Source organism: Protobothrops mucrosquamatus, unplaced genomic scaffold (genome assembly GCF_001527695.2).
Source record: "Protobothrops mucrosquamatus isolate PMUCROS unplaced genomic scaffold, P.Mucros_1.0 scaffold_177, whole genome shotgun sequence".
Classification (NCBI taxonomy): domain Eukaryota; kingdom Metazoa; phylum Chordata; class Lepidosauria; order Squamata; family Viperidae; genus Protobothrops; species Protobothrops mucrosquamatus.
Window position 1 is genome coordinate 76,295 of NW_015386253.1, and position 14,080 is coordinate 90,374.

Here is a 14,080-nt window from a genome sequence, read left to right on the forward strand (position 1 = left end):
AGAAATTGGGAGAAAATTGATATAAGATGATCCTCAAATATATAAGCGACAGATGTACCATACTTCATCTCTGTTACAATATATCATAGTAAATGAAATGCCAAATATAGAAACAGGCAGGATTTTTACTCATAATTACTGCATAACCTTTTGAAATTATAATTATAAAGAATGAACTATATGTACCTTCTCAATAAAAATTCCATGACTGATGCACAATTTAACTAAGATTAGATATAGATTAAAAATAACATAGTAAAATATACTCTTAATAGTATTTTTATTTCCTGCTGAGGTTGAAAGATCTAATGTGAGGCAGAAATTAGAAGAATGTTCTTGAAAAAAGGAAAGAAAAATGAGATTTTGTTTTGAGCAAATGAATATTTGCAGTTTTTGAGAATTCTGGAACATAAACAGTGAGGAAAAATGGTATGTTACATGCTATTAATAATGGTCACTCAAAGCAATATAGTATATGGAAATAAGAGAAATGTGAGGATCATGATAAATTATTATCTTACAAATCAATTATAAACATTTGTTTGAGCAGTTTAACATAGTAATTATACAACATGTACATGAACTCAGATAGGATATTTTTAGTTCTTGTAGGCTTATAGCATATATTTCTACTTATCAAAGCTTCTTATTGATACAATATTAATTCACTGAAAAATTAGAAGTTTAGAATTATACTATAATAGCTACTTAGCTATTGAAACTGTTGATTGTTCTAGTGAATGAAATATTTAAGAATTATGGAAACTGGAAAACTATATAACTAATTATTACTGCTGTGTTCCCAAGCTCAGTAATAATAAAATGCAACGGACATCTAACAATACAGTTAACATACATTCGTAGTTTGCTCCCTATGTCAATCATAGTTATTGGGAGAGATGTGACACAGTAAGAAAAGAGACCGGTTCACTGTGAGACCTGCTACTCACTCTCTTACAGTGTAACGGCCCCCCTTCCAGCTGAACATCACTGCAGGGACATACACTGAGAGACTAACTTAATTCAGAAACAGATGTAGAAAGACAAGAGTAGTTATCCTCAAGGCATTTGCCACATTTCTAGTTTTCTTGGTACATGATTGAAATCTATGGGTGTTTTTTTAAATTAATGAGGTTTACAGAACCAAATGCTTCTTAGTGAAATATTAACAAGTCGTCTTCAACGCTTACAGTTTGTAGTGACATAAAAAGATGTAAATATCATTTTGATGTCATTTTGATATTGACTTAGATACTTATAAATAAAGCAGCTTTGATTTAATACTAGTATAAATTGAAGAAATTATAAATGGAAAAAAATATTTTTGAAGTCAAAAGATAAATAAGAAGCATTACTCCATGCATGGAAGGAGAAGAATACACTCAGAGCTATCATAATTAGATGAAGGATTTTTTTTACAGTAGCTCACTTGTCTAAGATTTTTTACTACCATTTCCATTCTTCCTAACCATGCACACACAATTTAAATATATATATATATAAAGATTCTGTTGTGGTATTTTAGGATCAAACTTATGTCAGAGATTTGGTCAGCTAAGAAATGTAAGTGGAGTTGGCAGTAATTATGGAGTAATATTTTTATGCAGTATAAAGTAGGATTGCATGGGCGCATGTAAAATTCATCCAGATCCCTAACTGAAGAATCAAATTGTGTAGGCATATACCTGCTTGCTGTGTAGTCTGTGATGTCTGGGGACTTGGTTGTGCACCACACTGAATTGAGGCCATAGGTCGGTACTGCTGGGTTGCTGAGGTAGGGTATTGACCAGAAGGATAATAATATACAGGCATCTGTGAAATAAGGACCACACTTTTATAAGCTGTACAAAAAAACCCACTCACTAAGTATTCAAAATTATTTGTGAAATTGAGATCTTTTGCTTAGTAAATCTAATAAGGCAGTGGTACAGATAGAAGCAATAATAAATGGTAAGCAACAAATGCAAAAAAACCTTGAATTTTTTATGAAGTATAGAAAACATTCTATTAAGTAAAATACCATCAGTTTGCAGACAGATAAAATCCTCAAACAGACAAAAATGTAGCTGTACAGAACTGAAAAAGGAACTGCATAAAATATACAATTTGCTTTCTTAAGGCTTTTTCTATGGACTTTGGAACAATATCTTATTAAACCAACATTAGGATGCATAAATATCACAGGTAAAATTACAAGGGTAAAATGTTGTTGGGATGATCATCAATGGGAGAACTCAAATAACAAATGGTAAGAAGGAGAAATGCATTTCTGAAATAATGCTTAAAAAAAGAACAAAAACATTGTTTGGAAAGAATGATTTCAGAACAAACAAAAGTCCTATAAGACTGCTAAGCAATGGAAGGAGAGAGGGGAATCACAATAAAAGTTTTGGATAAAATGTTATTCAGTTTTTAAGCAATTTTTATTACTTCCCCATAGGAGTTTTCTTTGCCAATTGTAATTTATGCTCTAGTTATTTTTCAAATTCTTATGACACTTACCTAATGTGACTCTATGTAATATCAACCTCATACTCAGTATATGTTATAAGTTATAATTAAAGTTAGAAAGATGCCTGAAACTCAAATTAACCTGTATTTACAATGTAAAGGCACAAAGTCAGTGTTGTGTATTGAGTTCATTGAGGCATAGACCAGACCGATATAATACAACTATTCTTTATTGCTGAAAACACAGAAGTGGCTCCGACAGCCACTTGACATCTATTTATACAGTGCCGCCACTAGGCGGCGACCAATTATTTTAAAAAACAATTTCCCGCTTGAATTGCAGGCAGTGTGCTCAGCGACAGTTGGAGACTCTTTTCAAATATACACAACAACGGATCATAACAACTATTAATGACTAATACAATACATTACACCTCTTCTCCCTGGATAAGTCAACACATTGCAACTTATGAACATAATCACTCAAATATGCAGGTGGGTTTTGTATCTGTTCAGAGCGCTGCACTGTTGTTTGAGGTCCCTGATCTACCAGCCTCCTCATTGGGCTGGGTAGACCAGGGTCCCTTGGCCTGATCACTTCGGGAAGACCGGTACCTCATTGATCGTTCTGGCTGGGTAGACCGATGCTGCCCTATCTATTATTGCCAGGTAGACCAGTGCCACTGTCTTCGTTTGCGATATTACCTGATGGACTCAGGCGACCTGTTCTGCAGGCATAGTCTCAAAAGTTTGGGGTGGCTCAGGCGTGGCTCAGTCACTAGGCAACTCACTAATCTCTTCTCTGTCAGCGGCCAGGCTCTGGCTAGCCTGACGCCACCGCAATTGGTCTATGTGGCATCAAATCACATGACCATCGTCCAGTGCCACTTTATAAGACAGTGGCCCTGACACCTTTGAAACCACAGTTGCCACCCAAAGTGCTCCTAGCCCGTAGTTTCTCACCCATACTTTCTCACCAAGCTGCAAACTTCTTGGGGGCTTGGGTTGTGATGTTTCTGCAGCAGCCCTGTCAGGGTGGAGATGGTCCAGCTTGGTGGTCAGCCAATATCCCCATCTCAGTTCCGCTGGACTGCAGCCCATAGTGGTGCAAGTAGTAGAATGTTGGCAGAGTAGAAAATCTGCTAAGCGAAGATGCCAGTCACCTGTCGTTAATTTCTTCAGTGCTTCTTTGGTCGTTCTGACCATTTGTTCTGCTTGACCATTTGAAGCAAGATGAAGGGGGGCTGAGGTAGTGTGTCAGGTCAGGTTGGTCCTCAGGAAGGACTGGAACTCAGCTGCTGTGAATTGTGCCCCATTATCGGACACAATCACATCTAGCAGGCTAAAGATTCTGTGCAGTTCCTGGATGGTCCTGGCAGTAGTCATAGATGGGACAGGTGCTACCTTTAGCCATTTAGAATAGCTGTCCACAACAATGAAGAACACCTGTCCTTGGAAGGGTCCTGCAAAGTCTATGTGCATGCGAGACCAAAGAGTTTGCGTGGTCTCCCAGTGATGAACTGGTGCTTGAGGCATTTCAGGTCGGATCTCCTGACAGACCTGGCAGCTCCTTAATTGAGCCTCTATGTCCTTATCCAGGCCAGGCCACCACAAGTAACTCCTAGCAAGTGCCTTCATCCTAACTATGCCTGGATGACCCTCATGCAGAGATTCTAAAACTCTGGTTCTTAATGTGGGTGGGACTATCACCCTGCTTCTCCATAGCACACAGCCTTTATGAGCTGACAGCTCATCTTTTTTGCTAGTGAAACTATGAAATTCTGGGCCTGGTCTGCTATCAGACCTCAACACCCAGTTCAGAACACGACTGTTCTGTCAGTGGCAGTTTCATCAGCCACATCTCCAGCATGAAGGGTAGTCTCAGGGAGATCCTGGATTGCCAGGATGCAAGCTGCAGGTGCTGGGTTGGGGTCTGTGTGAGGCAAAGGCAGTCGTCTGAGTGCATCAGCATGGCCCATTTCCTTGCCTGGCTTATGGACTAGCCTGTAAGAATAAGCAGCCATGAATACTGACCATCACAGCATCCTAGGAGAAAGGATCTTTGGGGACTGGTTGTCTGCTGTGAAGAGTCCTAAGAGAGGCTTATGATCCATGAAAACGGTGAAAGAGCACCCATATAGGAAGTCGTGGAATTTTTTAATTCCAGCTACAATGGCTAGAGCCTCCTTGTCTATCTGCACGTAGTTCCTCTCTGCAGGGGATAACGTTCTGGAGTAAGCGATGGGTGCTTGGTGCCCATCTGCCATTAGATGGCTTAAAACTGCTCCTATGCCATACGGTGAAGCATCACATGCTAAACTGACAGGCAATTTCTCATTGAAGTGAGCTAGTACAGAGCTTGATGACAGCAGTGATTTGACTGCTTTAAAAGCTTTTTCGTGGGTGTTTGTCCACTCCCACGATGCCTTTTTATCCAGAAGCTGATGAAGCGGCTCTGCCAATGCTGCCTTGTGTGGTAGGAATGAATGGTAGAAATTAAATAGCCCTAAAAATGCCTTCAGCTCCCCTTTTGACTTAGGTCTGGGAGCCTGTTGTATAGCTTTAAGCTCAGAGTCAGAGGAGTAGATTCCAGCAGCATCTATCCTGAATACCAGGAACTTAGTCAGAGTTCACACCAATTTGGCACTTGTCTCTTTTTAACTTCAACCCCGCTTCGCGGAACTGTTGAAAAACTGCTCTGAGACGTTCTGTAAAACTGCTGCGGATTCCCCAGCAATCAGAACGTCATCAAAATAAGGGCACAGACCTGGAATATTCTTAAGTGTGCGTTCCATTACACTCTGGAACAACCCTGGGGCAACACTTACCCCAAACTGCAGGCGACGAACCCTGAATGCAGCTCTGTGTGTGACTATTGTCTGAGCCTCTGCAGTGGCATCATCCACAGGCAGTTGCTGATATGCCTGTGCAAGGTCCAGTTTAGCAAATACACGACCTCCCTGCAGTGATGCCAGGATGTGGCTTACCACTGGAACTGGGTAAGCATGTTGCTGCAAAGCTTTGTTAATTGTGCATTTGTAATCAGCACAAATATGAATGTCCTCATTGGGCTTTACTGGGGTTACTATGGGGGTTTCCCACATGCTGCTATCTACAGGTTGAAGCACTCCCTGCTGTACTAACTTGTCTAGCTCTGCATCTATTTTAGGCTTTAGTGCGAAAAGCAGTCTGCGAGGCTTGATCCTGATAGGAATTACTGTTGGATCGAGGTTAAGGGAGATTGGTGCTCCCTTGTATTGACCTAAATTAGGGCTGAACACATCAGTAAATTCCTGGCACACAGCCGCTAGGTCAGCTGTTTGTGTATGGTTGATGCCGGTTACTCCGATGCCTAGGGCATCAAACCAGTCCAGCCCAATCAAACTGGTGCGCTGGCCTTCAACGACCACGACCTTGAGGGGACTCTCGAACTCTTTGAAGCTGACTCCTACTGTGGCTTCGCCTTTCACCACTACACGACAATTTTGAAAGTCTGTCAGAACAAGGCTTGACGGTTTGAGTTGCCTTGTCTGCAGATGTAGCTAAACGTTTTGTGAGAGATTATGAACAGGGCTGACCCGGTGTCTAGTTCCATAGAGCAAGGGACCCCTTGCAGCCTGACTTTAAGTCTCAGCTTCTCTTTGGAAGGGCATTGGGCTCCTGTACTTAATATGTTTCTCCTTCCGGAGCAGTAACCAATCCTTTTCTGTCCCGAGGCCCATTTACCTCTCCGTGGGATGTCTTCGGGAAGAATTTCTCTCTGGCGACCTTTACAGACACTGGTGGTGTGCCCTTGCTTGCCATAAGCATGATACACTGCAGTGCGGAATTTGCATTCAGACCTCTTGTGCTGTTCGCCGCAACTGACAAAGTTGCTCGGATTCGAGAAGGCCTTGACTCTGACTGGGTGGTCCCGGGGGAGGAGACGGGAGCAGGTCTTGAGACTGTTATATGGGAGGAGTTTGACTCTGTGGCTCCCGAGGACGTGGACAGGATCCTGGGGAGGCTGAATGCAACCACATGCTTACTGGATCCGTGCCCCTCCTGGCTGGTACTGGCTGCCCGGGAGGGTACACGAGCCTGGCTCCAGGGAATTATAAACGCTTCTTTACGGGAGGGTGTCTTCCCCGTAGCCTTGAAGGAGGCGGTGGTGAGGCCCCTCCTTAAGAAGCCTTCCCTGGACCCAGATGTATTAGCTAACTATCGCCCGGTCTCCAACCTTCGCTTTGTGGCGAAGGTTGTTGAGAGTGTGGTTGCGCAGCAATTCCCCCGGCGCCTGGAGGAAACAGTCTATCTAGACCCGCTCCAGTCGGGCTTCAGGACGGGATACAGCACGGAAACGGCATTGGTCACACTGGTGAATGATCTCTGGAGGGCCCGGGACAGAGGTCATTCCTCTGTCCTAGTTCTTTTGGACCTCTCAGCGGCTTTTGATACTGTGGACCACGGTATCATGCTGCGGCGCCTGGTGGAGTTGGGAGTGGGAGGCACCGTTATGCGGTGGTTCTCCTCCTTCCTCACCGATCGCACGCAGTCTGTATTGGCAGGGGGACAGAGGTCGACCCCAAGGCCCCTAACTTGTGGGATGCCACAAGGGTCGGTCCTCTCCCCCCTATTGTTCAATATTTATGTGAAGCCGCTGGGTGAGATCATCCGTGGCTTTGGGGTGGATTTCCACCAGTACGCTGATGATACTCAGCTGTACATCTCCACCCTAGGCCACTCCAATGATGCCCTTGACGTGATGGCCCGGTGCCTGGAGGCCGTACGGGTCTGGATGGGGAGAAACAGACTCAGGCTCAACCCTTCCAAGACTGAGTGGCTGTGGTTGCCGGCTCCCAGGCATAGTCAGCTGACTCCGTCGCTGACTATAGGGGGCGAAACTTTGGCTCCCTCAGTGAGGGTACGCAATCTGGGTGTCCTCCTGGATCCACGGCTGACACTAGAAGACCAGTTGACGGCCGTGGCCAGGGGGGCGTTTTACCGGGTACGCCTGGTTCACCAGTTGCGGCCTTTTCTGGACCGGGATGCCTTGCGCACAGTTACCCACGCTCTTGTCACCTCCCGCCTGGACTACTGCAATGCTCTCTACATGGGGCTCCCCTTGAGGAGCACTCGGAGGCTCCAGTTAGTCCAGAATGCAGCCGCGCGGGCGGTGATGGGAGTGACTCGTCGCTCCCATGTAACGCCGCTGCTGCGCGAGCTGCACTGGCTGCCAGTGGCTTTCCGGGTGCGCTTCAAGGTGTTGATTATCATCTTTAAAGCGCGCCATGGCATCGGACCTGGTTATCTCCGAGATCGCCTTCTGCCACAGATTACCTCTCATCGGCCGATACGCTCCCACAGAGAGGGTCTCCTCAGGGTGCCGTCAGCCAGACAGTGTCAGCTGGCGACCCCCAGGGGAGGGCCTTCTCTGTTGGAGCCCCCACCCTTTGGAACGAACTACCCCCAGAGATCCGGTGATTCCGGATCTCCCCTCCTTCCGCCGCGCCCTCAAGACATGGCTGTTTAAGCTAGCAGGACTGGCCTAAGGGGTATTTTAATTTGGTTTTAAAATAATTTTAAAAAGAAATGGCCAACAATTAATATTTCATTTTAATTACATTTTAAATTTAGTATTATTGTATTAGTTATCTGTTTTAACTGGCTGTAAGCCGCCCTGAGTCCGTTAGGAGAAGGGCGGGGTACAAATTTGATAAATAAATAAATAAATAAATAAATAAATAAACTGGCACAACTAGGGAATAGAACTGCCTTGTCAATGGGACGTTGCCATCTGATGGGTTGCTTCTGTAACCGGTCAATCTCATCACCCTTGTCTGTGTCTTCCAGTATTTCTGCAGTTTCATGGTGCACAGCTGTCTGGCTGAGGGGAGTCTTCTGAGGTTGTAAAGCCTTCATTGCTCCACCGGCGGCCTCGTCTGCCATGACCTCCTTTAATGCATCCTGGAACATCAGTGTTTCTTTTGTGAAAAGCCTAAGCTGCAAATCTTGGTTCCTCAGGCCACACACGAGTCTGTCTCTGAGTCGATCCTCTAAGTCAGGAAACTCGCAGTCTTGATGCTTGTCTTAGTGTGGCCACGAATTCAGTTACTGACTCCCCTGCCTGTTGCTCTTTGCTCAAATGCATGCTGCCAAGCAATAATGGACAGCCTGGGTTCAAAATGTTCCTTTAGCCTCCTCTTCAGATCAGTGTATGAGACTGATTCTAAGCTTGCTAGGGCAATCAGGTTCTCCGCGATGTCGAAGGTTGCCTGCCCGCACACGTAGAGCAGGGTTGCTGCCTTCAGCCCATCGTCTCTCACCTGGTTGGCTCGCAGGCAGTTCTCCACCCTGGAGATGTAGGAGCTCCATTATTCAGGGTGAGAAACATCAAATTTGTTCAGCTTGCCCACTTTGGCCGTAGCTGATACTCACGAGGTCTTGGTCAATGCCTTCTGCTGCTAGGAGCTGCTAGCTAAATCCTGGGGACGGATCCCTCAGGAAGACTGTGCCTCCAATGTGTCTTTACTGGCAGCCAGGGTGGGGACGTGGTCCCTACCAGGGCTCTGGTGCCTGGTCTCACACCCTAGTGACTTCTGGGTAAGTGCTTCAGCTCTCTTTCTCCTTAGCATCATCCCACCTTTGTCGCCACTGTTGTGTATTGAGTTCGTTGAGGCATAAACGAGACCGATGTAATACTATTCTTTATTGCTGAAAACACAGAAGTGGCTCCGACAATCACTTGATATCTATGTATACAGTGCCGCCGCTAGGTGGCAACCAATCATTTTAAAGAACAATTTCCTGCTTAAATTGCAGGCAGTTTGCTCCGCGACAGTTGAAGACTCTTTTCAAACATACACAACAACGGATCATAACAACTATTATTGACTAACCCAATATATTACAGTCAGTTTTATATTATCAGGGACCATCATAATAATTAATGCCTTAATTACATAATATCATAGTTCATGTGAACTGAACTTATCTATATTTTTTATATTTTAAAAGTAGATTCAAAGTCAGAGACAAAAAAAGAATTTTACATGTTTCTATGTTCATCATTCTCTATAAACAAATTATCTAAAAGAAAAAAATTGTCAGGTTATATTTCATTATTACAATGTGTATTCTTAAAAAATCATAAATTGGTAGCCTACACAAACCAATTTATATATCATAAAGAACAATATAAACTGAAATCAATTTATCTCTGTAGAATTAAGATACTATTATCCACAGGGAAATTATTTTTTTAAATTGACTGGAAAATAATGCATTTGTTGTATATTTATTTAATGGTTTATTAGTCTACCCATTGATCATTTTTAAGGATTCTGTTGCTGGATGAGGTACTTGGTGAATAGAAATCCTATAATCTCAAATGATTAATGGTTAACTTTTGTAGTGACCAAGCATTCATAATTTTCCCAAGAAATGACATTTAAAATAATCAAATGGTTTAAAGCAAAGTGATCAACAATGGAATTGAATCTTAGCAATAGCAATTCTATTAAGTTTTACAGATTCAATATTTAACTACTATTGTAGATTGTTTTGTAAATCCTGCCAAATGGACATTCTTGATGGATCTATCAGAAACCGAACATATATTTAATATGGATAGTCAACATGAGATTCTATCTTCAATTGTTGCAGATGCTTTGTGTTCTAGTTCTTCAGAAGGCTATAGTTTTGGGCACAATGATGGATGCAGTTTATTAAATTATGTGCTCAAACTATCTTAAATATGCTTCTGTGTATACATTATATTGTACATATACTGTATATACAATCTAGGAGCAGTCCGAATATAAACCACATAAATTCATTTCAATTTTATTTCTAGTCAAAAGGCCCCAAAGCATAAATGAACAAATTAACAGTCAGGGTGACTGTTGCAAATTGCAAAATGAGATATTACCCATTTTGCAATTTGCTATATATGAATGAAATCAAAGGAAAGATTTTCACATTGTTATTATATTTTAATAATCATGATTACACTTATATTTTGCTCGGACTCTGACATATTGGAATTATATTATTTAGAAGCATCTAGGACCCTGATCAAATTTTTTTGTATTTACACTTTATATGCATAAAACCTGAGGGAATGGCAAGATGATTGGTAAAGTTCAGCCAATCATCTGTTAGCTCAAGATCATGTTTCTCAGGGTTTATTATATTTAGTAGGAAGAGATAATTAAACTGTCTCCATGGGATAAAAAATTGTTAGAAGCTGCCCTGATCACTAATGAGATTAGGAATGGGCAGCATGATCTCCCTTGGGCCTCCACCAAGGATATAACTAACTTCTGTATCTTTCTGAAAAGAATACATTAGGCATAGTTAGAACAACTTTGTAATGGTTCACCTCATACCTGCAGAACCATTTCCACAAGATGGATCTGGAAGATTTAAGCTCAACCTCTTTGGCATTCTGCAAGCTACAATTTTCTCCTTGTTTCAAGTTGCTGAGTGAGATTATTTAGACCTTTACTAAAGTGTCCATTTTACCACTTCATCAGGTCTAAGTGAAAATGAAAATGCTGAATCATTGTGTCAGGCAATAAACTGGCCAATTTCCAACAACTGATGCTCATTCTTGACAATCTGGTGCATTAAGGGTACATGTCCCATAATCATTGTAAATGTTTGGAAATTAATAAATTCTATTAAAAAGAGCAGCATAATGCTGCTTTTATCCAAATTGATCCTAAATTTAAGATATTTCCCCAACAATAAGCGGATTAAATAAATAGCTCTAAACATATGTAATAATTCTGTGAACTGCCCAATTTCTCTATTTTGTTATCACTTATTAGAATCTATTGTTCTTTTCTGAGGGGTCTCTCTGCTCTCTGAGTCTGCTTGTTTTCTTGCAGACGTTTCATTATCCAAACTAGGTAACATCATCAGTGATAGTAAAGAGTGCTGTTTGCTATCAGTTTATATTTGGTGTTGATGGGAGTGGTCTTGGAAGTTCTTTGGTTGGGCTGTTTGTTGTTGGCTTTTGAGGGAGTTTCTTGACTGGGTATTGTTTCCTTGATTGTTGGTCTGATGTTAACCTTGGAGTTAATCTATGCTGATGGAGGTGCTGATTGGTTTTTTCCTGCCTTGTGTAAAGTTTTACACACAGAAAACATGCCAGCAAACAAAGGACAGAAGTTACACTCCAGGAAAGAGAACAAATACTCAATATTAATAATTCAATTAATAACTATTGACAATATGAATTCTCTATAATATATGCAACTCAATTTATAATATTATTGATTCCCCCTTGGTATTTAAACATAAAATCATTTTGTTTCACGAACTTCCATTTTATATTTGTAGTCACATAAATTCACACCGATACAGTGGAGGATTCTGAAATAAGTTCTGCAGGAGTCAATTGTCTTACTCCCAGGGATGTATGCTCAACCAATTGTTGTACTAAGGATGCAACAATTTAGAAGACGTGGTAAAAATACGAGGAAACAATACAAGTCCCTCCAGTGGCTCTTATTTCCTAGTGAAAATGCTTAGAACTTCTAATCCTCTTCAGTCAGCATGCTTGTCCCATTTCTTAAAATATTGCCTTCATATGTATGGAGTGCTTGTTATGGGAACCTCTAAATACATGGAAGTGTTGCAATTAAGAAGCCTGATTTTCTATAATCCTCATTAGCATAAAGAGATTCCATGGAAGGAGAATCTTTCTGTTGGAAATATTCATCACCTGCCTATGCAAACAAGAGGAGTGTGAGTTAGTAGATTCTAATTCTCTCTGAAACACAGGGAGCAGTTTCTCTCCCTCTCAGGCCTGTTAGTAGCTATTTGCTTTCTACATATTCATTTTTTTTTTGCTAATGCAGCTTTAAGTTAATCTCAGTTTATGCAAGAGCATTTCACCTAATTGATGGATATTTATTTGAGAAAAAAAATCTTTCTTTTCTATTTAATTGTTTGGCATGATAAGTGTTTATTACTAAGTGAATCCTCTGATTATTTTCATTTCATTTCCATTTCTTCTCTTTCCTGGAGTGTTGGAAATTGTTACTTTCATTTTGTCAATTGTTTGGTTATTCTGGAAATGATTTTCCTTATTAATCTTTATATCAAATTTATTTGGCTGTTAATTTCAATAATTAAGAATGAATGTATATTAATATTAATGAATATTAATATTAATAAGAATAAACATATATTCTACGTAAGTATATATAGATGTGTATATTTGCCTTTATTCATAATAAGAATAAACTTTGAAATTGATTTGTATATACTGGATTCTGATACAACTGGATTCTCACTGGATTCTGGATTTTGATACAACATCACTGGATTCTGATACAACATCCCATTTGGAATTTGCTTCTTAGCTATATCTCATATCCTGAGGATGAAAATTGCATTCTCAATACCTCTCTTCTTTTGGAGTGGAAGGAGATGTTGGTTATTATTATTAGAATCAACACGAATCAGAAGCTTTTGCTTCTTGGTTTCCTCAACAAATACGTTCATCTTGGCTTGTTTTAAGCGAATCACAATTAAACTTAACTATATTTCATTCATCTGGTGGTAATGACCAGCTGTGATTAAGCAACAGCAGAAACAAATATTTTTTTATGGATATATAAAGCATTGAGAAAGAAACACTAACTTCCGCAATGGATCTTTTCAGCCAATTTGTTTTTATTCATCTAATTTATTGATCATCTCAATACCAAAAATCTATAGATAATATACACGTATCACCTCATATTCAATCATACATTTATATGTATGGCAATATTGACCACAAACTTTTTACTCAGTTTAAATATTCTGGTTGTTCCATTTTCGAAATCCATTCACATAGACCATCTATCAGACACATATATGTTTTTGATAAAATTTATCTAGAAGCTTTTGCTTGTGGTCTACAATCAAAGTTCTTATTCTGTTGCAATGTTCAAGAGGCAGTCTCAGATATTTGCTGGCAGACAATAGAGTCTAATCAGTTTTCAGGAAGATAGAACACATTAGAGATTTGCCATGCCCTATGTATTTCAAGTCAATTAAATATGATTCATGACTGTTACTAACACCAGAGGCAATGTGGCAAATTGGTCTCCACACATTAGAAAAAAGGAACCCCAGATGAATTATTTATTTTCCCCTGAAATAATAATAAACATTTGCAGATGTATCCTGAAGCACAGCGATATATTTCATGAACTAATTTTAATTGATGAATTATGCATGTACATCATTTGATCTCTCATCACTATATTTAGCAGTTGACTATGTGGATTCTACATTAAGGTAGAAGATGGTTAATCAATTATCAGTAGATGCATACACACAAATCTATATGTGATGATAAAAGAATAGTGTTTGGTATATTCAAAGTGATGAAAATAATTGCTGGAATAAAAGAGAAATTATAAGAGCCATCTGATACCAAACTAATGCATCTCTTAGTAAAATGACAAATATACAAACCAAAAAAGGTCAGAAGTCAGTCATAGCACAATGTTTATTGATAATTGCAGTTTTTCACATAGAAATCTCCACTGTCCCATTAGTTGAACTCATGAAAATTTCATTGTTGATATGTTCATGCATTAGTGCTGTTGCATTTCTAAAATTGTTGCTTTCCTCTTTTATTCAA

General features: G+C 40.4%; 1 protein-coding gene across 1 annotated transcript in view; it reads right to left on the reverse strand.

The window, feature by feature from the left end:
* The window catches only part of ARPP21 (cAMP regulated phosphoprotein 21), a 95,330-nt gene that overhangs the window by 27,419 nt on the left and 53,831 nt on the right, over positions 1–14,080 (reverse strand). Inside the window, exon 18 of the mRNA XM_029285476.1 lies at positions 1,686–1,812. Within this exon, the coding sequence (XP_029141309.1) occupies positions 1,686–1,812 (127 nt within the window). The remainder of the gene's footprint in view (positions 1–1,685; positions 1,813–14,080) is intronic.